At 40.0% G+C, this 24,705-nt stretch overlaps 1 protein-coding gene across 4 annotated transcripts in view; it reads left to right on the top strand.

Moving 5' to 3' along the window:
* Window positions 1-8,644: 8,644 nt before the first annotated feature.
* Window positions 8,645-24,705, top strand: part of LOC116584072 (alpha-fetoprotein-like) — a 45,548-nt gene continuing 29,487 nt past the window's right edge. For 3 of the 4 annotated variants that reach the window (XM_032332042.1, XM_032332043.1, XM_032332044.1), the window contains exons 1-7: window positions 8,645-8,763; window positions 9,921-9,972; window positions 10,112-10,253; window positions 11,806-12,017; window positions 17,713-17,845; window positions 21,122-21,219; window positions 22,483-22,612. In XM_032332042.1, the coding sequence (XP_032187933.1) occupies window positions 8,679-8,763; window positions 9,921-9,972; window positions 10,112-10,253; window positions 11,806-12,017; window positions 17,713-17,845; window positions 21,122-21,219; window positions 22,483-22,612 (852 nt within the window). In that variant the 5' untranslated portion in view covers window positions 8,645-8,678. Of the gene's footprint in view, window positions 8,764-9,206; window positions 9,372-9,920; window positions 9,973-10,111; window positions 10,254-11,805; window positions 12,018-17,712; window positions 17,846-21,121; window positions 21,220-22,482; window positions 22,613-24,705 lie in introns of all 4 variants that reach the window. The other variant, XM_032332045.1, reaches the window with a different exon arrangement.

Consider the following 24,705-nt stretch of genomic DNA (forward strand, 5'->3'; position numbering starts at 1 on the left):
TGTCTCAAAGACTGATGTCGTGCGTCAGCTTGATAACAAAATCAGTCAATCAGGATGTATTTGTCCCATCAGCATCGTGAGTTCCTTGGCCGATGTACACTGTTCCAGGGAAGGCGGGGCTGGGCAGCAGCAGTGGTGGGGGCAGACTCCTCAGAGATGCCTGTTCTTGCTGCTGCTGGAAAGGGCAAGGGGAGCTAAGGCCAGGCAGCCCTCCTGCTCCCAGCACCCCCCACTGCCACTGAATGTTTTCAATGTACAAAACATCATTCAAAGTACTTTTTAATGCATGAAACCCTAACAACTGTATGAAGTAGTTACCTTACCTTAAAAATATTTATTTATTTATTTGAGAGAGAGAGAGAGTGAACACAGGTGGGAGGGGCAGAGGGAGAGGGAGAGGGAGACTCCTCAAGCAGACATTCCGCTGAGCACAGAGCTCAATGTGGGGCTTGATCTCATGACCCCGAGATCATGGCCTGAACCAAAACCAGGAATCAGATACTTACCTGACTATGCCGCCCAGGTGCCCTTGAAGTAGATCTCATTTTAATTCCCATTTTACAAGCAGGAACTGTTTGTAGAGTCATCTGTTCAATGTCATACAACTGGTAAGTGGTAAGTGACAGAACCAGGGTTTGCATTTGACTCCTCTAATCCCAGACCAGTATTCTGACCTCTGTACACCCTATGTCCTAGGGTGGATGTTGATGTCATTCACAGAGAGGGAGGAGCACCTAAGGCATCAGCAACAGTGGCTCTTTTGTCTTACTCTTCCAAGCCGGGATTGCTGTTAATATTGGAGATGTAAGTGCTTGTCGGTGATGTCCAGGGAGAGGGAGCTGGGGGAACTAGGAAGCAGGAAAGGGAGGTTGGTCATGGGGTTTTGGTCCTGACTGTTTTCTAAACTTCCAAAGTTTTTAGTGCTTCAAAATCTGGAATGGAAGCTGATGACCATTTAAGAGATAATGCAGGGGAATAGTCACAGAGTTCTTTTAGCACAGCATTTATGGTGTAGTCTTTGGGATTTTCCTTTATTTCATCAACAAATATTTATTATTAGACTCCTACTGTGTGTCAGACACTGCACATACAAATATGAGGTGGTCAGAGATGGTTCCCCGTGGCAGGGAGAAGGATAGTAAACAAGCAATGACATATGATGTCATAGGGATAGAAGTCCCCTGCTGTGGGAGCTCACAGGCACTACAATCTAAGCGGAAGTTGTAGGGGAAGTACTGGCGGGGGTGGGGCATCAAATTCCTGCTGCGGGTAACTTCCTGTATGGCTTCTGACAAGTTCCCTATAATCCAAGACATTTATTTCTTTGTATAACATGGGATAATAATCTCCACTTCACAAAGGCTTTAGAGAAATGCATTGAATTACTATACAAAGTACCCAGTTCCACGGCTAGCAGATAATAGATGTTTATTTTGGGACGTTATTTTGTCCTTTTGCCATTTTGCCAAACATTTCCATTTACTAATGAGGGGAACAGTAAGAACTTTTCACTTAGATATTGGATAGTAAGTTTAACAAACAGAAGTGAATCAGCGCCCAGTTAGGTAATTCAGTTTGGTACCTATTAGTGGATTCAGCTATGTGTCCAGTACTGGGCTAGACACAACAGATACGAAACCAGAGGCCCAGGAATCTGCTGGGTTAGAATGAAATCAGTCCCATATTGTACAGGGAGACAATAAATACCTTTAAAAAAAATGGTTTTATTTATTTACTTGAGAGAGAGCAAGAGAGAGCGAGAGAGCGCGCACAGAGGGAGAGAGAGAAGCAGAGTCCCCGCTGAGCAGGGAGCCCGAGGCGGGGCTCAGTCTCAGGACCCTGAGATCATGACCTGAGCTGAAGGCAGAGGCTTAACTGACTGTGCGACCCAGGTGCCCAGCACCCTTTCTTCAAGTGTCTTTTATGAACTGCCAGTGACTTCACCCCTCCCTTTCCATGGCCTCAGTGTGCACACTCACTCAGGTAAATGCTAGATACTTATTAATAGCCTCTAATTAGAAGACTCTATAATCACAGAGGAACTTACCCTACAACTCTCTACTGATATTCCAGAGAACATACTATTAAAAAGCATGTCACCAACTTGATGTGGGGAAAGGAAGGGGAGGAATGGTTTATTAAAAAGTTGTATTTTGCCTCAAAAGAGAGGATTTGGAACGAGGGCACATCACTCTGTATTGCTTAGAACTCAGACCAGTGACGAGACCATACCAGAATTCAGTGCAAGACGATGTATTAACGATGACTTTCAGTGGGGTGGGCCTCATGGTACAGCAATGAGTATCGAATTGCACAGTCATGAGCAATCCCTGTCCAGGTATTCTGTGGGATCCAGGAATCTAGTCCTGGTCTTTCTAAGGTTCCTTCCAACGCTGTTTCTATAACTCAGATAAGAATTTGGTTTGTGGTGAAATAATATTCATTAAACATCATCACTGTGTCTTGTATACCTTCCATTTTTCATCTTAAAGGTCAGGGTAACGATTTCACTCTCGTAGGGAACAAGTTCTGGGCTGTCTTTCCAGTCTTATCAGGAAACCCGTCCCCTTGCCTTGGCTTCAATAATCCTCACTACTTGTTTGTCCTCTGGTCTGAAGTTCTGCCTTCAGTCACTGATAAAGGACTTAACATCATTTTATGTTTCCAAGAATCTTTTACTCTGAGATGAGAATTCAACTAGGATGTAAATTTTGTCCATTATTTTAATAAAAAGAGGGATTATTTCCGCACACATGCAATGGTTCCTTTTTTTTTTTTTTTTAAAGTGTCATCTCCAATCAATTAATAGTGGCCTTCTTGTGGCACTGAGTGGTGAAACGAGGCAGTGATCCCTTAGTAAGATCTGTAGTGGGTGACAGTCTGGCATGTCTCATCCGAAGTGTTGGCCATCCCGAGAGTAATAGGTCTAATTGTCCTGAGTACGGCTTTAGAGTAAGGCTGAGTAAGGCTCAGAGTAAGAGCTCAAGGGCGCAGCTCTAAGAATGCGCAACGGAAGAGCTGCTGAGCGTTAGCACTCTTTAGAGGACCTAAAAAAGTAATGAAAACCTGCCAAAGATAATTTTTCATTTGCTGACCCTAGTTTTCCATCACACATGATCTATATTCTTTATCACTAGCAAACATGTCCCAAAGCTAAACAAGAACAGATTTATCATTATTTTTCAGGCAGATAAATCCTTCTTACTTGATATACATATATAGTAATTATTAATTAATTAATATTAAATAAAAATATATATATATTTGCCTAGGAAACCAGAAATAGGAATATATGGGTAGCACAATCACATGATGGACTGTCAGTCTTAGATATTATCTGGTCCAAACCCTCCATCTATAAATAAGGCAACTCGGGATGGGAATTGTTCAAGTAGTAACCAGTGATCTCCAAAACATTTCCAAAACTTTTGGCTTTCACGTTTTTCCTAGACTTTTTATTTAATCAGTAAGTACCCCTTTCTTCCCCTAACCCCCCAAACTGGGTGTTAGGTGAAGCTAGATCCCTAGCTCAGGAATGCTGACACCGCAGTTTTCTGTACTCGCTCTTGAGCGCTGTGGGCTCCAAAGTCAAACCTGGATTTCTCCCCATGAGTCCGTGAGCAAATTATATGACCCCGAGTTTCTTGTCGTTATTGATCATTTTTCAAATACCTTTTTTATTATAATTCCAATATAGGTAACATACGGTACTCTATTAGTTTATATTGTTATATTAGTATTATATTAGTTTTGGGAGACAATCGAGAGATTCAACAAGTCAGTGCAGCACTCCGTGCTCGTCGTGACGACCGTAGTCTTTGTCTCCTTCACCTGTTTCACATCTGCCCCCACCACCCTCTGGTAACTGCCTGCTGGTTCCCTACAGTCTGTTTCTTGGTTGCTCTCTTTCTCTCTTTCCCTTTGTTTGTTTTGTTTTCTTTCTTAAATTCCACATGAGTGAAATCATACAGTATTTGTTTTCTCTGACTTATTTTGCTTAACATTATATTCTAGCTCCATTCATGTAGCAAGATTTCATTCATTTTTTATGGCTGAAAAAATATTCTATTGCGTATGTGTACACCATGTTTCTTTTTTTTTTTTTTTTAAAGATTTTATTTATTTATTTGACGGAGAGATCACAAGTAGGCAGAGAGGCAGGCAGAGAGAGAGAGGAGGAAGCAGACTCCCTGCCGAGCAGAGAGCCCCAAGCGGGGCTCGATCCCAGGACCCTGGGATCATGACCTGAGCCGAAGGCAGAGGCTTTAACCCATGAGCCACCCAGGCGCCCCTATGTTTCTTTATCCATTCGTCAGTTGACGCTAAGGTTGCTTCCATAATCTAGCTATTGTAAATAATGTTGCAATAAACAGAGGGATGCATTTATCTCTTCAAATTAGTGTTTTTGAATTTTTTGGATAAATACCCAGGTGTGTGGTTACTGCATCATGGTTTAGTTCTATTTTTAATTTTTTGAGCAACCTCCCTACTGTTGTCCACAGTGGCTATACCAGTTTGCATTCCACTAGCAGAGTAGAGGAGTTCATTTTCCTCCACGTTTTTGCCAATACCTGTTGTTCTTGTGTTTTTCATTTTAGCCGTTCTAACAGGTGTGAGGTGAGATCTCATTGTAGTTTTGATTTGCGTTTCCCTAATAATGAGTGATATTCAGCATATTTTCATGTGTCTGTTGGTTATTTAGATATATTCTTTAGAGAAATGTCTCTTTATGTCTTCTGCCCATTTTCTAATTGGACTATTTTTTTTTTGGGTTGTTGAGTTTTATCAGTTCTTTATATATTTTAGATGCTATCTCTTTGTCAGGTATGTCATTTGCAAATGTCTTCTCCCATTCAGTAGGTTTCCTTTTGCTTTTGTTCATTGTTTCCTTCACTATGCAGGAAATTTTTATTGTGACATAGTCCCAATAGTTCATTTTTGCTTTTATTTCCCTTGCCTCAGGAGACATATCTAGAAAAATGTTGCTATGGCTGATGTTAGAGAAATTACTGCTTGTTCTCTCTTCTAGAATTTCTATGGTTTCAGGTCTCATGTTTAGGTCTTTAATCCATTTTGAGTCCATTTTTGTGTATGGTGTAAGAGAGTGGTCCAGTTTCATTCTTTTGCATGCAGCTGTCCAATTTTCCCAACACCATTTGTCAAGGATACTCTTTTCCCATTGCATATTCTGTCCTCCTTTGTAGAAGATTAACTGACCACATAATTGTGGTTTTCATTTCTGAGTTTTCTATTCTGTTCCATTGATCGATGTATCTATTTGTGTGCCAGTATTATCGTATCTTGATTACTACAGCTGTGTAATATAACTTGAATTCTGGAATTGTGATACCTCCAGTTTTGTTTTTCTTTTTCAAGATTGCTTTGACTATTTGGGATCCTTTGTGGTTCCATCCAAATTCTGGGATGTTTTGTTCTAGTTCTGTGAAAAATGCTGTTTAATAGGGATTACATTAAATGTATAGATTGTTTTGCATCGTATAGACATTTTAACAATATTTGCTCTTCTAATCCATGAGCATGGAATGTTTTTCCATTTCTTTGTGTCATCTTCAATTTGTTTCATCACTGTTTTATAGTTTTCAGAGTACAGGTCTTTTTTACCTCTTTGGTTAGGTTTCCTCTAAGTATTTTATTATTTTTGGTGCAGTTGTAAATGGGATTGTTTTCTTAATTTCTCTGTCTCCTGCTTCATTATTAGTGTATAGAAATGTAGGAGATATCTATACATTGATTTTGTAACATGTGATTTTACTGAATTCATTTGTCAGTTCTGTAGTTTTTTGGTGGAGTCTTTAGGGTTTTCTAGATATAGTAGCATATCATCTGCAAATAGTGAAAATTTAACTGCTTCCTTACCAATTTGGATGCTTTATTTATTTATTTATTTATTTATTATTGTTGTTGTTGTTGTCTGATTGCTGTGGCTGGGACTTCTACTACCATGTTGAATAAAAGTGGTGAGAGTGGACATCCTTGTCTTTTTCCTGATAATAGGCCTTTATTACAACGAGGTATGTTCCCTGTAAACCTACTTTGTTGAGGGATTGTATCATGAATGAATGTTGTAGTTTGCCAAATGATTTTTCTGCATTTGTTGTAATGATTGCATGGCTTTTATCCTTTCTCTGGTTAATGTGATGTATCATGTTGATTGATTTGCAAACATTAAATGACCCTTGAATCCTGGGAATAAATCCAACTTGATTGTGTTGTTTGATTTTTTTAAATGTATTATTAGATTCAGTTTGCTAGTATTTTGTTGATGATTTTGGCATCCATGTTCATCAGAGATATTGGCCTATAGTTCTCCTTTATCGTGTTTTTTTTTTTTTTAAATTTTGATCGTGTTGTGTTAATCACCATACAACACATCGTTAGTTTTTGATGCAGTGATCCAAGATCCATTGTTTACGTGTAACACCCAGTGCTCCATGCAATATGTGCCCTCCTTAATACCCACCACCAGGCCAACCCATCCCCCGACACCCTTCCCCTCTGAAACCCTCTATTGGTTTCTTGGAGTCCGCAATTTGTCATGGTTGTGGTGTTTGTATCTGGTATTGGTATCAGTGAAATACTGGCCTCATAGAATGAATTTGAAAGTTTCTCTTCTTCTTCTATATTTTGGAATAGTTTGAGGAGAATATGAGTAAGGGGCAGGCAGGGCTGGGTAGGGGCCGTATGGTCAGGCTCACCCAAAACCCCAGAAATGCTGAGGCACAGTGAAATCAGAGACAAGGGTACAAATCAGACCACCTTGCCCTGGGCGTTGAAGGTAGGGTCTTTTTACGGCAGTCATATTGTGCACAACAAGGAATAACCAGACCTGAAAGTAGAAGTAAGCCATTCAAGATGTTATCGCCAGTCCTTACTCAGGCCAAGACGTCACAAGGATGTTAAGGCCACAAGCTCCCTGGTCAATTTTAGATCAAAGCCTGTCGGTGGAGGCCTACGTGGACAAACTGGGAGGGACCGTCCTACTCCTGAGAGCTTTGTCTGTATCCTTACTTGCTAAGATCGCTTTGCTCACTCTCCTTTGTCCGGGAGATTAGTTTTTCGACTCTATGAGACAAGAACCTAGCTCTTCTGCTTCAAATAGGTATTATCTCAAAAAATGAAAAACAAAAACAAATAGATATTAACCCTTCTTTAAACGTTTGGTAGAATTTGCCTGTGACGTCATCTGGCCCTGGACTTCTGTTTCTCAGGAGTTTGTGGTTACTGATTCAATTTCATTGCTGGTCACTGGTCTGTTCAAATTTTCGGTTTCTTCCTGTTTCCAACATGGCAGGGCAATCCAAGCGCTTCAGGTGTGCCTATTTCCTGAAGTCCCAGGCTTCTGTAACAAACATGACTCCGAGTGTCTCTTACTGAGGATACCACAGTCAGCATGCTGGAATCAGCCCTTGCAAGGCTGATTGGTCAAGTCTCCCATGTGTCTCTTAGCGAAGGATATTCCTGCCGCCTGGTAAGCCGCGTCATTGCACAGCAGTCCAGACTCCTCCACCTGTACCCTACAGACAGGTGACGTGGTATGTTCCCAGGCTTCCCCAGAACTTGAGGCTCCCAGGTGCTGTTTTCGGCTGGCTTCTCAGGTCTCTATGGACGGGCCCTGGCTTGGCAGGACAAATCTAGGTCCTCTAGGTCTGCCTCAGAAATAAGCCTCAAGAACTGTATGCACTCGAAAGTGATTTCTGGTTGCTTGGCCTGGGTCATTGAAAAAGTTCAGTCCTTGACTCAATAGAAGAAAAGGCCCAAATTCATTGTCAATTCCCACTTCTCACTGGACACGCTTCATCTGCACACTTGCATCCTGGTGTCTTCGCTGGTCCAGCAGCTGCATGTCGTCCTTGTGTCTGCCCTTGAGTTCCATGATGCTCTCAACCTCATACAGCTACTGGGCCAAGAGACTGCCCGTGCACTGGTCTCGGTTCACCCTCGCCAGGGCTGTCAGCAGCTTTATGGCCTTTAGGCAGACTGCACGAGGTGTTCCTGGCCTTTTCCAGAACTTGAGTCTTCCAGGCTCCCCTTTTAGGTGGCTACCTAGTACGGTGGGCAGTGTCGTACCTAGTGTGATCCCGAGTCTTAATTTCTTATTCAAGAAATAAGAATACTGTTGTCTAAATATAGTCGTATAAAGCACCAGACCCACAATAAACACTCAGTAGATTACGTTCCATTTCCTTGGGTCTGCTCCCCAGGCCCATGCTTCCCCACCCCTTCCAGGGACTTGAAAACGTGCCCAGCACTGGGACCAGGGCTTTAACCATTTATCTGAATCTGTGGTAGTACATGTTTACCTTCCCTCCTGCTACTTTAGAACTTTGTCCGTGTCAACAGGCCTTCCCAGCAAATGAGATATGTACCAAAGGTGCTTATTGATTACTACGAGGCCTACATGGTATAATCTTGGAAAAACAACAAGTAAATTGACACGACTCATTTTAAAACCCAGTATTCATTAATGAATGCCATCCAGTAATGATATTTCTCCATTGTCATGAATTTTTTCAATTTCATCAGGGTCATACTGGCCCAGAAAAAATATTCACCAGGAAAAGGTTAATTATTAATAGTTGTTACTTGAAAAGAGTATAAAAAGGATTCTTCAATTCTTTGAGATGATAGAACACCTTCTTTCAAGTTTCATCTGAAGCATGAAGACTCTTAGACCCATATGTTTTCTTGTTTTCTTCAGCTATGTTCAGTGTCAAACTCTTCAGAGAAGTTTACTAGCCGCAGGTAGGGATCCTATTTATAATCTACACAACCCCTGTGCCAGGACATAAGGCATAACGACTACTAAAATGTAGACTAAAATATAGGGAATGGCTTGTCTTCCTCAATGCTTATCACTGTCAGCAGAGTCATTGGAAATTGCTAGAAATTGGTTTGTGGAAGGGATGCAGAAAGAGAGCTAATATATTGAGGCAACACACACAGGAAGATCTCACTTTAGCCGTATTTCCACTCTAGTGAGGGAACGATACATTTCAAACTTGTGTTTGAAACTGGGTAAATGATTGTGGATAAAGCAACTGTGTTGGTAGTAGCAAGAATAATACTACGAGCTACATTCTTCAGTACCCATTCGGTGCTAGGTGCTGTGTTTGGTGCTACACTCATATGTTTCCATTTAATCCGAACAACTATCCATCGTGGTAGAGTTTATTTATGTTTTCTAGGTAGAGAAACTAAAACTTTGAGAGCTTAAGCTGTTTTCCTAAGGCCACGCTCAGAATCAGAGCTGGAAGTTGAACTCAGAGTAACTGGCTCCAAAGCCTTTCCCTGTAACAGATATGATGATGGTTTCTTTATTTAACAGAAAGCTGCTCAGTTCTTCAGAAGAGGTTAGTATAAGAAGATACTGTTTTCAATAGAGAACTTGTGTGTGTGTGTGTGTGTGTGTGTGTGTGTGGTAAGTGGAGGTGATAAGAAAGATAAAGTTGATGAGTAAATCCAAAATGGGAGAGATACTGTCTTAGTTGAATGAAGCCTGGCAATGTGCTAATGATTATATGTTTGCTTCCAATGCTTTATTACATGAATTACCCTAATTTTCTTAGTATTCCTCAGATATGCTAGTAACTTCTAATATAAAGAATTAAATAACCAAATCATGTTAATTAATTCAGGTGTGTCAACACAAGTACATGCAACTATTTGTGGGCTAATGACAGATTTCAAGGGCACAATATATTTGAACAGAAGGAAGTCATTCACAGAAGGCAGTTGAAACACAAGTGAAGATATAGTGTGGCAATTCATTTTAATTCTTGATGGTAAATAAAATAGATGTGGAAATTTATAAGTGAATAAATATGGATAACAGAATTATAAAGGGTGATTTCAAATTTGAAAATATCCTCTTATGCAAATAAAATCTCTTTTTTTTTCAGCCTTGCGCCACATTAATAGCCAGAATTACCTGCAGGAGAACTTAAGAGACATGTGAGTTCTGTTATCAATATTCTCTTCTCTGAAATTTGAAATCACAATCATTTTGGAAGGGAGAGGGGGCAGTGATCTAACGATGGTGGAGGAAGAGTTTGATTTCACCTTTAACAGTCTCACAAGTGTTATGTTTCAGCACCAGCATCATGGTGGCTCAGTTTCTCCAGAAATTAACTTTTGAAGAGGTACAAACCATAGTCGAAGAGGTGGTACATCTTGCAGACAAGTGCAAGATCCTCAAGGCACACGAGTCACCATCAGAATGCTCTCACCAGTTGGTAGGTGAATCATGTTCTGTCTTTCTCTCTCTTTTTTTAAGCTAAAATTCCAACCAAAAGGTGTTGTTATGAAGTGAGATGTTGAAGAATTAGGTAGAGGACTTTAGGGCAACAATAAGGACATCAACCACACTCAAAATAAAATTTTTGTAAGTTTATAAGCCCAAATTCTTCATTTCATCTCTGGGAGATCAGACTCAGAGAACCAAATGCTCAAGAGAATGGATTACAACCTAGAGGCCTATTTGTTCATTTTGGTTGGTTGCTCTGCCTCTGCCATCGGACTGCCACTGTCTGACATCCTCATATAAAGGTTCCTGGAAACCAAAATACTAATTTTAAAATGTTTCTAAGAGTATCTGAGACAGAAGAAAGAAGTGAATATTATTATGGGCTCTTTCCCTAGTTAGTAGAAAATCTTGGGGATTACTTCTGTCTCATAAAGTATGTGTATCTTACCATGAACAAATTATTCATCAACGCTAACATATTTGTGCAATCTAGATATTTTTTGGATCACTTGTCTCATACCAAACATTTTAAACTACAAATCAATAGTTTTCTTCTTTATTGGTAAGTTTATTATTATTATTACTATTCCCTCTTCTTGGGGCTAAAACCTACCTATCTTTTACTAGACTCTTAGTAGACATAGAAAAACCATCAGTCTAATTAGAAACACATTTTATTAAATTTTTAAAGATATATTTATTTGAGAGAGAGAGTTGGGGGAAGGGGCAGAGGTAGAGGGAGACAGACTCCTCTAGCAGATTCCCTGGCTGAGTGTGGAATCTCATGTGAGGCTCCATCCCAGGACCCTGAGGTCACGACCTGAGCCAAAATCCAGAGTCAGATGTTTTAACTGACTGTACCACCCAGATGTTCCTAGAAACACATTGGAAATGAAGTGCTTCTGCCAGTCACTAATCTGTCTTAGTTGTTTTATAGTGACCCCTTTTTATTTCTACCTCAAATGATGGGCTTTTTCCTGCCTTTATTCCCTAAATCTGGACATGTATTTTATTTGAGGTTTACCGCATCCCACACACTTACTGCCACTCCAAGGTACTTGAAAACTAACTGAGTTATTACATTTTCATTTGAACATTTGACACTGAATATACACTGCCTTAGAGTTCAGTTCTTAAAATAACTTCCTATGGAAACCAAACTAAAAACAAATAGTAAGCAAGGAAATTAAACTTCATTTATTTCTTGGTGGATAGTTACCCAAAAAACCTTGATTTTGTTAGGCTCTGGAATTTTGGCTTATGTTTACTGTCTCTCAACAGCTGTATGAAAATGAATTTGAAATCACAATTATTTTAGAAAGGAGAGAACGATAAATTCCATTTGGTCCATGTCTAGCATGTGGGAATTTAGACTTAAAAACCTAAAAAAACTTGTGGTCAAAAGAACTATGTCCAGGGATTATTAAATACAGACTGTAAGAGCATGTCCTCAGTGGCCTTTTCTTGATAATAATTCTTTAACTTTCCTAGGAAAGTAGATCACACATGCTTCCCCTTTAAAGTATTCTTTCCTCCTCCAGATGACTACCTTCCTAGAGCACATTTGTAATAACCAAGGAAAGGCTGACAAAGAAGAGTTTTCTGACTGTTGCAATATAAATAACAAAGCAAGACTCAAGTGCTTCCTATTATACAAAAAAGATGATGCAGGTTACAGTGATATATCCCAAATTCCAAATCCTGAGCAGATCTGTGAGATGGATGAAGAGAATCAAGTGTCAGTGAAGGAGAGGTGAGTCATTTCTCCTTGCCATAGGCTCTGCAGAAGAGTGTTTTCCGATTTTGAAGACAGATCTTTTCTTTATATATGGGTCTCTAAGAACACCATGATTTATTACATGAATTTAAGGTAAAAATTTGAGCTACAATATATATTTTGCTCCCTCAGAATGACAGTTACAATCTCAGTGAACCTGACAGGACATGGAAATATCTATGTGTAGAAACATTAAAAGTGACTAGGACAAAAAATTTAAAAATAAACTTAATGGTTTCACTTATTTGTGGAACATAACAAATAGCATGGAGGACAAGGGGAGATGGAGAGGAGAAGGGAGTTGGGGGAAATTGGAAGGGGAGGTGAACCATGAGAGATTATGGACTCTGAAAAACAATCTGAGGGTTTTGAAGGGGCTGGGGTTGGGAGGTCGGGGTACCAGGTGGTGGGTATTAGAGAGGGCCCGGATTGCATGGAGCACTGGGTGTGGTGCAAAAACAATGAATACTGTTATGCTGAAAATAAATTTAAAAAATTAAAAAAAATAAAAATTAAAATAAACTTAAAAAAGGATTAGTACAGTGTTAAGGACCCTTCTCCTTAATGTTAGGTTAGTCAGACCAGCAGCAAGTGATGTTGAAAGGTTCAGCAAGTAAGCAGAGCATAATAAACAGAGTATCGGGGACAGAGAGCAGGTAATAGCTCTGACAAGGGCTGGCATTTGGGAAACTCATCAAGGGATAGCAGAGAAGGTATCTGATAGGGCATGGAGAGAGTCGGTCATTGAGAACATAGGAAGAGGTAACAACTGCAGATTCAATAGAGATGAGTTTTCTGCTCATAAATTCTGATTCTGTAATTCCCATCTGGAGTGGATAGCATTATAGCAAATTAGCAAATGGGTAGGCAAGCTTCTGTTTTGTTTTCCTGGGGAGCACAGAGGCTTATTTGTAAAGAGGTGCAAGCAAGCGGCTTAGGTTTAGAGGCAGGAAACCAATGCCTAGAGAGGTAGAAATGATAAGAGAAACAAAAAGCTTCAGTTCTCAAGAAAGGCAATTCTAGCCATCTTATCAAGACAGGCTCAGACAATGGGAATAAAGCAAAGATCTGATTGCTGGTTCTAGAGGGCAAGGAGCATGGTAGTGATTTGATTTCAGGTTTTAGACATGAAACTTTAAACCAGAGATGAGTGAGTAGAGAGGGTGACTTGACGCTAAATACGTAAACTCCTTTCATTGACCCATGTGGGGGCAGAATTGCCCCAGACATTACTGAGCCTTCAAGAGGAAATTAATTGACCCTTGCCACTTGGGTAGAAAGGACTGGGTACCTGCTAGCAGAGTCGGTTAAGAGTCCAACTCTTGGTTTCAGCTCAGGTCATGATCTCAGGGTCTGAAGATCAAGCCCAGTGTTGGGTTCTGCAGTCCGAGTGGAGTCTGCTTAAGGCTCTCTGCCCCTCCCCACTGCTTGTGCATACATGCATGTGTGAGTGTGTGTGTGTGCACACGTGCGTGTCCTCTCCCTCCCTCCCTCTCTCTCTCTCTCTTTCTCAAATAAATAAATAAATCTTAAAAAAAAAAAGAGAGGACTAAGGGATGGGAATTGGGCAGGTTCCAACTTGCCTGACATCAGGGGCAACCAAATGGGAACGGAAATAGGACCCAGCTACCTATTTGCTATATTGCTGCTCTAAAGGAGAATTATAAAATCAGGTTTCTATTGAACATTCAGAGATTATAGAATCTAACCAATACTCAGGCAGTGAATCTAATCTCTTCGGGAATATTTACAATGAAGTCGATATTAGGGAGTTATTTTAAATGCTAATCTTAACTTACATGCAGACAACTATAAAAATTTTATCATTAATTCTCAACCAAGGAAATAGTAATATATATTAGAGCTGGGAGGAGAGAGGTCAGCTCTTTCAGATGTTTCAAAAGAAAGCATAGTCTATAAATACATAAAACCATGGTTACTGGGGTGCCTGGGTGGCTCGGTGGGTTGGGGCCTCTGCCTTCGGCTCAGGTCATGATCCTGGGATCCTGGGATCGAGCCCCACATTGGGGTCTCTGCTTGGCAGGGAGACTGCCTCCCTCCTTATTTCAGCCTGCCTCTCTGCCTACTTGTGATTTCTGTCTGTCAAATAAATAAATAAAATCTTAAAATAAAATAAAATAAAATAAAATCTTAAAATATATATATATATATATTGTTACTGTACCTTTGGATTATCTAAGGAATCTTCAATAGCAGTTTTAATTATTGTAAGCTTCTATTGTATGTCTGACTATAGAACCCGACTTTCAATCAAGCATGACCCTATGTTACCTTACAATAGGGACAGTCCATTTTTGAAATGGCTCTAATTATCAGAAAGCTTTTCCTTATACAAAGGTAAACTTTCGAGATTTGAAACTAGATTGGCTCATATTGAATATCTTCTAAGGGAACTGTTACTGTAGCACAAAAATGAACTCTTAATGCAGCATACACAATAAAGAGCAGAGGTATTAGATGGCTTTGGGGAAATTTCATATTGACCAAGAATTTTGCCTTATGTTGGGAGGCAGGTGTATGTTGATAGTATCAGTTCTGCTGTTCTGTTCTGTTTCTACAAGTTGGGCTTGAGAAACTCTGCCGATAAAAGCCTACTGACTAAACTTCAGGTTTAGTCACTAAACTTCACTAAACTTCATTCTCAGTTTGGGACCCCTTGGTGAGAATGAAGAGCGGCTTTTTTGGGGACGCACAGACCGACTTTTGTAAGTCGTGTTAATGAATGACGTTCAGTTCCATTATTTGGTCTGTTCTTTTCCCTCCATCAATTGTGGATGATTTTTTCCTTTATAGGTTTTAATTTAAAAATTTCTTTTCCCCATTCTATCTTATTCCTTTATAGGTTTTTAAAAAGCAAAAGTGATAATCCCAGGATCAGCGAACTTTAGTGTGATAGCAAATAACCTCTAATTTAAGCAGCTCAATATAACTAAAGTTTTTTTTTTTTTTTTTTTTCCTTCTCTCGCTCATGCTATCTGTCCAGCATAGACTGTAGTCTAGGAGGTCTCCTTATCATGGTCACTTAGGGACTTAGGTTGACAAAGACACCATCTCAACCCTTGCTTCTTTGGTTACTATGGCAAGGGAAGGGGATGCTAGTAAATCAGGCACTGCTTCTTAAGCTTGTTTAGAAACAACATTTGTCATATCTTCTCACACATCATTAACCAGCAAGTCACACTGTCATACCTCACCTCATGGGGTGGAGGGTGTGGGGTGTGAATGCGCAATCCTACCAGTTGCCTGACGGGAAGGGAGTTGGAAATCTCTGATAAACAACTCTGATGGCCACCACCTCAGTGGCCATCCACCCACAAGAAAAGATTTTGTACTTTTAACCGAAAGGAAATGTTACCACAGGATTGCTACACACCAGTTGTTAGATAAAGTATCTATTAATGTTTGGTTAGTGCTTCAGGTCTCCTGCAAATCTCTTGTCTTTCGTTATGACACCACCATTCCCTATCTGGTCAGAGAGCAGCAAGAAATACTCTTCTGATGAAGTCACATATGGGTATTGACCCCAGAAACTCTAGTCATCTTCGTGGACGGGATTTTCTCTTTTAGACTCTGCAGTGCTCAGGGATTTCTATTAAAATATTTTTAGCATTTCCTTGGCTATTCGTCACGAGATATAATTTAATTGTTCCAGGGAAGGTGATAGTAGCCATTTTTCTTTTGAATGCAGTGGTTTCTGCACCTGTATCCTTCTCTGGGATCCCAAAAGGACTTGGAGTTAGGTCCCAAAGGAACAGGCATACAGATATGTATTGTATGTATTGTCCAAGGAACAGGGGCGTGGGGAAAGTTAAAACGTGAACCAAGTCCCTATTCTGTCAATTCCTCCATTATCCTTTCAGTGTTGAAAACCTGATTTTCTGAGGTCACCATTTTTCTGGTAATATTGGCCTACTTTACAAATACTACATATTAAACTTGCATTAGGGATAGTATTATGATCATTAGGATGGACTAAGCTATGCTGTGGTCTTAAGGAAATCCTAAATTTATGAATAAATCTTAAAATCCTAAATTTTGGCTGAGTTCAGTAAAGATTTATTTCTTTTTCATATCATAGTCTAAATCGGGTCGTTCCCTTTCACGACTCCTGAGGAGTCTGGCTCCTGGTTGAATCCTGGGCATGATTTTTTTTTTCCAGACCTGACAATAGACAATTACGGATGACAGGCCTCCGTGGGCCAAGCTGCCCTTCCCACAGCAGAATGGGGCAAAACACATGTTAGTCTCTGACGGAGCTTCAGTGAAGGGCTCAGTCCTCCCCCGATACCTACCATGTTTTCGTGCGTAGCTTCATGCCTAGCCCAGGGGCCTCTGCTGAGACTTCCTAATTGGGGGAATGGAGGGAGAAACTTGGACAGACTTCTGTGCACTTTGGCTCAGCACTCAGGGCTTTCCCACTCCTGGCCTTTTCTCCTCTCCTTCCCCCTGCCCCAGGGCCCTTGAAACCACAGGAGCCTCTTGTTTGGGAAGCCCTCAGGAGGAAACCATCCCCAAGTCTGTAGTGCTCTACTGGGTCCTCAGCTGGTCAGGACCCTGGTGGGCAAGTGGACAGGGGGAGAGGATGGGCAGTCGACACTCTCTCCAGTTTAACCTCTTGCTCATATTATCCCAGTAAGTGACTAAAGTCTCGAGTGTTACTTTCCTTTTGTTTTCGTTGGCTACCCTGACACTTGGCCTCTCATTGCTCTCTAACTGGCCTCAGCTCCTGACATTCTTCTCCAAGGGGTAACTCGAGATCGCAAGATGTTTCCATCTCTGTATTATCTGAAGCCTGTGTTTCCCAGGTCACTGTGAAACAGAAAAAGAGCAGGAAATGTGCAGAGACATTAATAGCCACACCTCAAAGTAGGGCAGAGGACATTCATTCATTCTTTCAGGACATTTCATCATCCAGAGCTCAGTTACATGTTCTCAACCTCACTGCAAGGGAGTCTGAAAAAGGAGTGTCCCTGTGCCCACAGGAAAAGAAAATGGGTTTCTGTGAGCCTTGAGCCAGTTTTTGCCTGTAATGTCATCTTGTTGAGTATTTTTGCATGTGGGTCTGTGGGGTCTTTTGAGCAAGCTTTGCAAAAGTAGGAGGAGATATGTATTATAAGTGAAAGGTAGACCTGATGTCTAGGCTCTACGAGTGTGAGGAATGAATGAACTAGAGAGGAAAAGAAAGACAGAGGACTTAGTCTCAGACCAAAATATTGAGGGGCACATCTTGGAGAACAACGACAGAAGTTCTAGAAAGAACTTCTGGATGATCTTGAGAGGAGATCATCCTCTCCCCTAATAGCTTCTAAATTTTATCTTCCTGCACCCTCTGCACAATCCTGTGTTTATAATTCAGATTGGACTACTGAACTTCCTTTCTTATGTAGAAAGGACAAATTTTAGCTACTTTTTCTTTCCCCACCATCCTGGAAGTTACAGTTGTTTATTTCATGGGCATTCAGTGAACGTCTGACTACACAGTGATCTGTTCAGAGTGACATGAACGTGCGATGTGTTTATGTATTATGCTACCCCATCTCTTTTACTATGAGATTCTGGAAGTTCAGGTCCACAAAACTGGATGAAGAAACAATCTTGGCACATGTTCTTGAATTCTAAATTACACAACTATGTATTTGCCAACTTACAGGTACATTTATGAAACGTCTCGAAAGCATCCGTTCTTGTATGGGCCCACAATTCTGACCATGTCTGCTTGCTATGAAACAGCTATCCAGTCATGCTGTCAAGAAAGAAATAAAACTGAATGCTTCCAGATAAAGGTAAAATATCTATATGTCAACTATTATTTAGAATCCTGCTCTGCAGAGTGTGGACTGTGGACCAACAGCACAGGCCATGGGCAGCGCATTGGAAATGCATAATCTGAAGCTTTTCTCCAGACCTACTAAATAAGACTTTATTGTAATGAGATACTGAGGCAATTCATATTGTTATTATAATTTGAAAAGTAAGATTTAGCATAGATATTACTTCATCATATATATCTAATATTCAAGTTATTATTGTTGCATATCAAAACACCCCAAAATGTATTAATTCAAGCCAACAACAATCATTTCACTATCTCTCCATGATTTCTGTGGGTCAGGAGTTCAGGAGGGGCTCATCTGAGCAGTTCTGGCCAATGCTCTTTCTTGTGGTTGCAGTCAGACAATGGCTAGCTCTAGGACTCTGGGGGGGCTGAAGCTCCTGGGGGCTAGTTCAACATCGCTTTCTTCTCATAGAATCTCAGGGCCTCTCCATGTGGCCTCTCTGCCTTGGCTATAGCTTGGGCTTCCTCACAGCATGGTAGCTTCAGGGCAGCTGGATTGCTTACATATGGCCAGTCTTCAAGAATGCATATTCTAGTTGTATGGCCTTTTTATGAGCTAGCCTCAGAAGTTACTTCTGTCACAGGCTGTTGGTTGAAACACTATAAAACACGGGGCACCTGGGTGGCTCAGTGGGTTAAAGCCTCTGCCTTCGGCTCAGGTCATGATCTCAGGGTCCTCGGATCAAGCCCCGCATGGGGCTGTCTGTTCAGCAGGGAGCCTTCTTCCTCCTCTCTCTCTCTGCCTGCCCCTCTGCCTCCTTGTGATCTCTGTCTGTCAAATAAATAAATAAAATCTTAAAAAAAAAAAACCCAACACTATAAAACCTCACTGGTTGGAAAGGGTTAGTATATATACTATGTTTCTTGATGGGACGATTGTCGAAGTCTCATTGTAAGAAGAGCCCGGGATAGAAGCTATCACTATAGCCATCTTTGGAAAATATAATCTATCACATTTAACTTTAACCATGTAGCCTTTTCTCTTTCACTGAAGAGACATAAATCAGTGATTAGTTCTATGATTAAAGTACTTTTCATGCATGTTCATTAAAGGTTTTAAATACCAACATAAAACGACTATTTTTAGAGAGGGCACCAGGTGAATTTTCCAAAGGTTGTCCTGAAATGAGTAGTAGTTTGATGATCATTTTGATGAATCCCTCAAGACTAAATGCAGAGCCGTTTTATTCTTACTGGTTTCTTTGATCTTCTCAGTGCAGATTTATCTCATATTCTCCAAAACCACGATTTCTCTATTCTTCCAAACCTATTTTCCTATTGAGCTCCTCAGCATCTACCTTGAGTAAGAAATTAATGTATCTAAAGAGCTTCCGGCATACGCTCAGTACTCAATAGTTACAGCTATTATCATTAAAGATATTATCATTATCATATATGTGTGAGTATATATATAGATATATAACCTTCCTCTCCATCTGTCCCCTGATGACTGCTTCAGAAGTCAATTCTGAATTCCTAAGCAGGAGAGTCTTTCCCCCCCGCTTTTAGGTTTGTGTTAATTAAAAACAGAAAAACAAATGATCATGCTGACTTATATCTCATTACTTCACACTTCTAAAGAATGAAACTTTTTGTGGAGGTTAAGCTTTTTAAAAATTAACTTGTGCTTACTCTTTTAAGTTACAAAGTTTTCTTTTTTTTTATTTTAAAGATTTTTATTTATTTATTTGACAGAGAGAGATGACAAGCAGGCAGAGGCAGGCAGAGAGGCAGGTAGAGAGAGGCAGGCAGAGGCAGGCAGAGAGAGGGAGAAGCAGACTCCCTGCTGAGCAGAGAGCCCGATGCGGGGCTCGATCCCAGGACCCTGAGATCATGACCTGAGCCGAAGGCAGCGGCTTAACCCACTGAGCCACCCAGGCGCCCCAGTTACAAAGTTTTCTTAATCTCAACCCTTCTCAGTGGAGAATTTCCCTTAATGTATAATATGCCCTTATAAAGTTAGCCAAGAGTTCTTCCCTCGCCTACCCAACTTTATGATCTCTACAGTATTGCTGCTTCCAGGATGCCTATTCCTAATAGTTCTTGCTTCTTTCTCAGAGAAAATGACATAACCAAGTGTGTAAAAATTGTGCCTATGATCAGAGAATGTGGTTTATGAGTTAAGTCTTCAGAGGCTTTTGAAGAAGTAGACAACTTGTTTGTACTAGATTTTAAATGAGTGTACTATAACAAAATCAGGATTAAAGTAATAACTACATTTATAATTAATTATAAAATATAATTAGTTATATTTAATAATTACTAAATTAAAATTTAATTATTGTGCTAGTTTTGTGGTTTGAATATTGCCTTTGTATAATCTTTTTACTTATTCTTAAAAATAGCACTATAAGGTACAATTAGCCAAGGTAAAACTAACCTATGGTCATTATAGAGTTTAAGTCAAAATATAGAGCTGTTCCCAAATTTTAAAATATTACTAATATTCCTAGTACACAGATACCATTTTAGTGTACTTCCTTTTATTCATTTTTGCATTCACAGATTTTATTTTGTACATTGTTGTGATCACACTGAATATATAGTTTTGATTCGAGATTTAAACATGCCTCCTTTTTATTAGAAGTATACTACTTGTCAAAATTAATGTGCTATTATCTATTTTACCATCACTCTGTTGAGACATTTTATTTGTCTCCAAAATTTTGCCATTGTAACAAAACATGCATGTTCTTCTTTTTGCATAATTGTGTTTTTATTTATGTAGAAGAATTTATTCGCAATAATTTCCAAAGTAAAAATCCTGGATTAAAAACTATGAATATATTGGGGGAGGGTGACTTCATTAATGTATTTCACAAAACTGGAGCATATATTGTAGATAAGCAATAGGAAACATGTCCAAGATGACAGAGCTAGTAACTTGAATACAAACAAATACAACTGTAAGACATCATTGAAATTTATTCTTGTGGCTCTCTGGACTTTTGTTTCCTCGATTTCATGTCTTCTTTTTATTCCAAATGTTTGAGGTTTTAGAAGACGTGATCTCTGGGAAATAAGATGCTATTTTATAAAACAAAGAAACAAACAAAACAAACCACATTTTGCTTTTGCATTTGGTCTCTTTTAAATAAGAAATAAAGATTTTCTAATTTTGAGGGGATAGACAATTTTTATTTTTCTTTCTTGTTTACTAATGACAAGAGTGATTTTTCTGTTACAACCACATTTCTTTGATGAGTTGTTTTTCTAATTACAGCTAGAACCCATCAAAAAATACGTTAAAGAAATATCTTTGAGGCATCACCATTTGTGTGAAATTGGGATTAAGTTCAAGCACCAAGTAGCAAAAGCAGTGTAAGTTACTGATTGAGATATGTGGACCCTGTGGCTGTTGGGTCACCCCATTTGATCAAACTCATTTGAAAAATCATTTTTCTTACATTTAATTATATCTCTCAGTGCAAACCTTGTTCCTTTCTGCACACGAATGCTACTTGCCTGTCAACAGGGCACACAGAGCTGGGCTTGAAACCGCACAATCCTCATCTCTACCCAATGTCTTCTGCCTCAGTTTCTTCCATCTGGTCAGATCCCTTATCTCTGCGTTAGTGCACAGAAGATTCTGTACATGAATATGTAAGCACTTAATTGTTCCCCATAACGAAGGCTGGCAGACCAAGTGTATTTGTTTCTCTGGGAGGGTAGGAAAGGTTTTGGCTCCCCATGTTATGCAGAACAGAAAAACCTAGTGGTGTTTTTTGGGTAGGGATGGAAGAATGTGGACCAAGGAGAATCTGAGGTTATTCAGTGCGCCTCTTTCCTGGCCCAGATTGTATTTCTGTCCCAGTTTGCCTGTGAAGGGATGTATCCTTCCTTCTGTCACCTTCTTGCCCAGGCTGGGACAGCGCTGGGCTGGATGGAAGCGTCGTACTGTTTATAAGGCAGGCCCATTTTCCCTATTGTTGGAGAAATTTGGAGGATGTTGTTCGGTTGTCAATGGAGAAGCGAGGGAGACCCAAGACTCTTAGAATTATTGTCTTTATGATGAAGAATTTTACTTGGAGAGTCAGGTCAGATAAATTTTCAAATTACCCATTAAAACGACTCAGCTTCGTTAAGTGATCATTTCAATGGTGAAAATTTTGAATATTTTGCATGATTATGAATTGAATGGCATGTGTTTTGTGATTTAGATCTTTGTGTGGCTCTGAGTGTTATCCTCGAAGGAACAGGAAGCATTTATTTATTTATTTATTTATTAAAATTTTTAAATTTTTATAAACATATATTTTTATCCCCAGGGGTACAGGTCTGTGAATCACCAGGTTTACACACTTCACAGCACTCACCAAAGCACATACCCTCCCCAATGTCCATAATCCCACCCCCTTCTCCCAACCCCCCTCCCCCCAGCAACCCTCAGTTTGTTTTGTAAGATTAAGAGTCACTTATGGTTTGTCTCCCTCCCAGGAACAGGAAGCATTTAAAATATACTCTCTTTCTCCTACATCTGCAAATGCGTTTCTATTATTTTGGTTACCCAATGAACTAGGACTGATTTTTTAGAAAGGATTGAATTCAAAATATGGTTAAAGAAGTACTTACTTTTCTTTTCAGGGAATTGGTTCTGCTGACTAAAAAACTACCAGAAGGTAACTTCTCTGAAATTGCCAGGCTGGCTGTGGATGCACAAAATCTACATCAGGCCTGTTGCGAAGGAGACGTCGTCACATGTGTACTCGGCAGGGTGAGAGAGAGCCTCTCCTTTCTTAAAGCCTTGAAAACGTCAAGCCTTGAAAACTCTTGCAATTCTTTTTTTTTTTTTTTTTTTTTTGATTTTATGTATTTGACAAAGGGTGGGGGCAGCACAAGCAGGGGAAGGGCAAGAGGGAGAAGCAGGCTCCCCGCTGAGCAGGGATTCTCAATATGGGGCTCAATTCCAGGAACCTGGGATCATGACCTCAGCTAAATATAGATGCTTAACCGGCTGAGCCACCCAGGTGTCCCCAAACTTTCAATTCTTAAAGAAAGGTGACCATGGTACGGAATGAATCTAAAACAAAGTCATGAGCATTTCTGAATCTAACCAGTAGGATAATCAGTAATGTCTCCCCTCTTGTCTTGTCCCAGCTCAGGCAATGATTTTCTTCTTTCCCCTCTCCCCCTCCCCAGTTTTCTCCTTCCATCCCTCCTTTCTTCCTTACTTATCCCGTCTTTCTCCACTTTATTCTGTTATTCTTTAATTTTTAGAGTTGACCTCTAATTTCCTTCCAAGTTTACATTTCACTCACCTTTGAATCCCAAGCAAGTCCCAAAACTGCAACCCAGATCCCCAGGCCACTTCAGCCTGGAGGAAAAAAAGAAGCATGAAGACAAGGATGTGGGCCTGGGGTTTGGGGGCGTGAACACCACAGAATTCACCTTCCCCTCATCCAAGTGTAAGTTCTCTCAATTCCAGAGAAGGAAAAATTGTAACTGTCAAAAACCTGATGAGGCTTTAGTAAATCACAGGTTACAAGTCATGTTCCTACCATTCTGCAAGTTAGAAAATTGAATAATTGTCATCATGATAAATAAAACCCAGGGACAAAGAAGGACTAGTATCATCGTTTCATGGGGACGTCCATGACTCTTATGGACAGAAGCCCCCACCTTCAGCCATGTTAGTCCCAGTCCATGAAAGATTAAGGGATATGAGTAACTATGGGAATGAAAATAGAAAGTCATCACGCAGACACTCAGTCTAGACGGATTCTACATCCCCAACTATTTACTTCGCTGGAACAGAGTTGGGGTCGGACCACAGCTCTTCTTTGGTCCCTCTTGTGGTTGTCAAGTCAGTGACATACTCAGCCCCACCGTTGAGAAGGGTGGGCACAGCCAGTGGCCCTTCCTACCTGGAGATGGACAGTATAATGTCCTTGAGCTTCTCTCTGTATGGCAGGAATCCCAACCAGTGCTGGAAGGAGCAGTCCCCTGCCTACTTAGAAGAAGTCCTGGCTTTTCAGGACAGGCTATTAGAATGTGATTTGTGTGAAGATTAGGTAAACTTGGAGAAAAGTAAAGAGAAAATGGGGGCCTGACTGACTCAATCATAATTGAAACAAAACAAAGCAAAATCTCTAATATCCTTTAGCACATAAATAATACCTATGCCAGCAACTTCATTTAAAATCCTACACCATGTCAGGAAGCCCAGAACAATCATTAATGATTTCGTTGTGTTGGCTAGCATTCACAAACAATATAAAATAACTATAAATGGTTCTAGCATTCCTGTCTTGGTCCAGACTTTCATGGAAACAGGTGTAAAGTTGTTGACTTGAGAAAGATACTGTGTATGTGTTAAGAGATTTTTCATTCTTATTTTAGAGGTTTTTTTTTTTTTAAAGATTTTATTTATTTATTTATTTATTTATTTGAGAGAGAGCGTGCACATGAAGTGGGGTATAGAGGGAGAATCTCAAGCAGACTCTGCCGTGAGCACAGAGCTCAGTAAGAGGCTGGATCTCATGACCCTGAGATCATGAGCTGCGCCGAAATCAAGAGTCCCACACTTAATCAACTGAGCCACCCAGGTGTCCTGAGGTGGTTTTGTTTTTAATTAGGATGAATTCTTTACATTAGTAAATTCTTCTGTTTTCTTAGGATCACCATTTGACTTCATATAACTTATTCATTGGTGAATCATATTAAAAGATTTCTTAATTTTTAACCATCTTTAGACTGATTAGACCCATCTCATTTTGCTATATTTCTGGATTTTATATATACATATTTTTCAAATTTTTGCATTTATGTTTACATGAACTTTCAGGTTTTGCTATTCAGTTATGCTAC

The sequence above is a fragment of the Mustela erminea genome, chromosome 2 (assembly GCF_009829155.1).
Source record: "Mustela erminea isolate mMusErm1 chromosome 2, mMusErm1.Pri, whole genome shotgun sequence".
Taxonomy (NCBI): domain Eukaryota; kingdom Metazoa; phylum Chordata; class Mammalia; order Carnivora; family Mustelidae; genus Mustela; species Mustela erminea.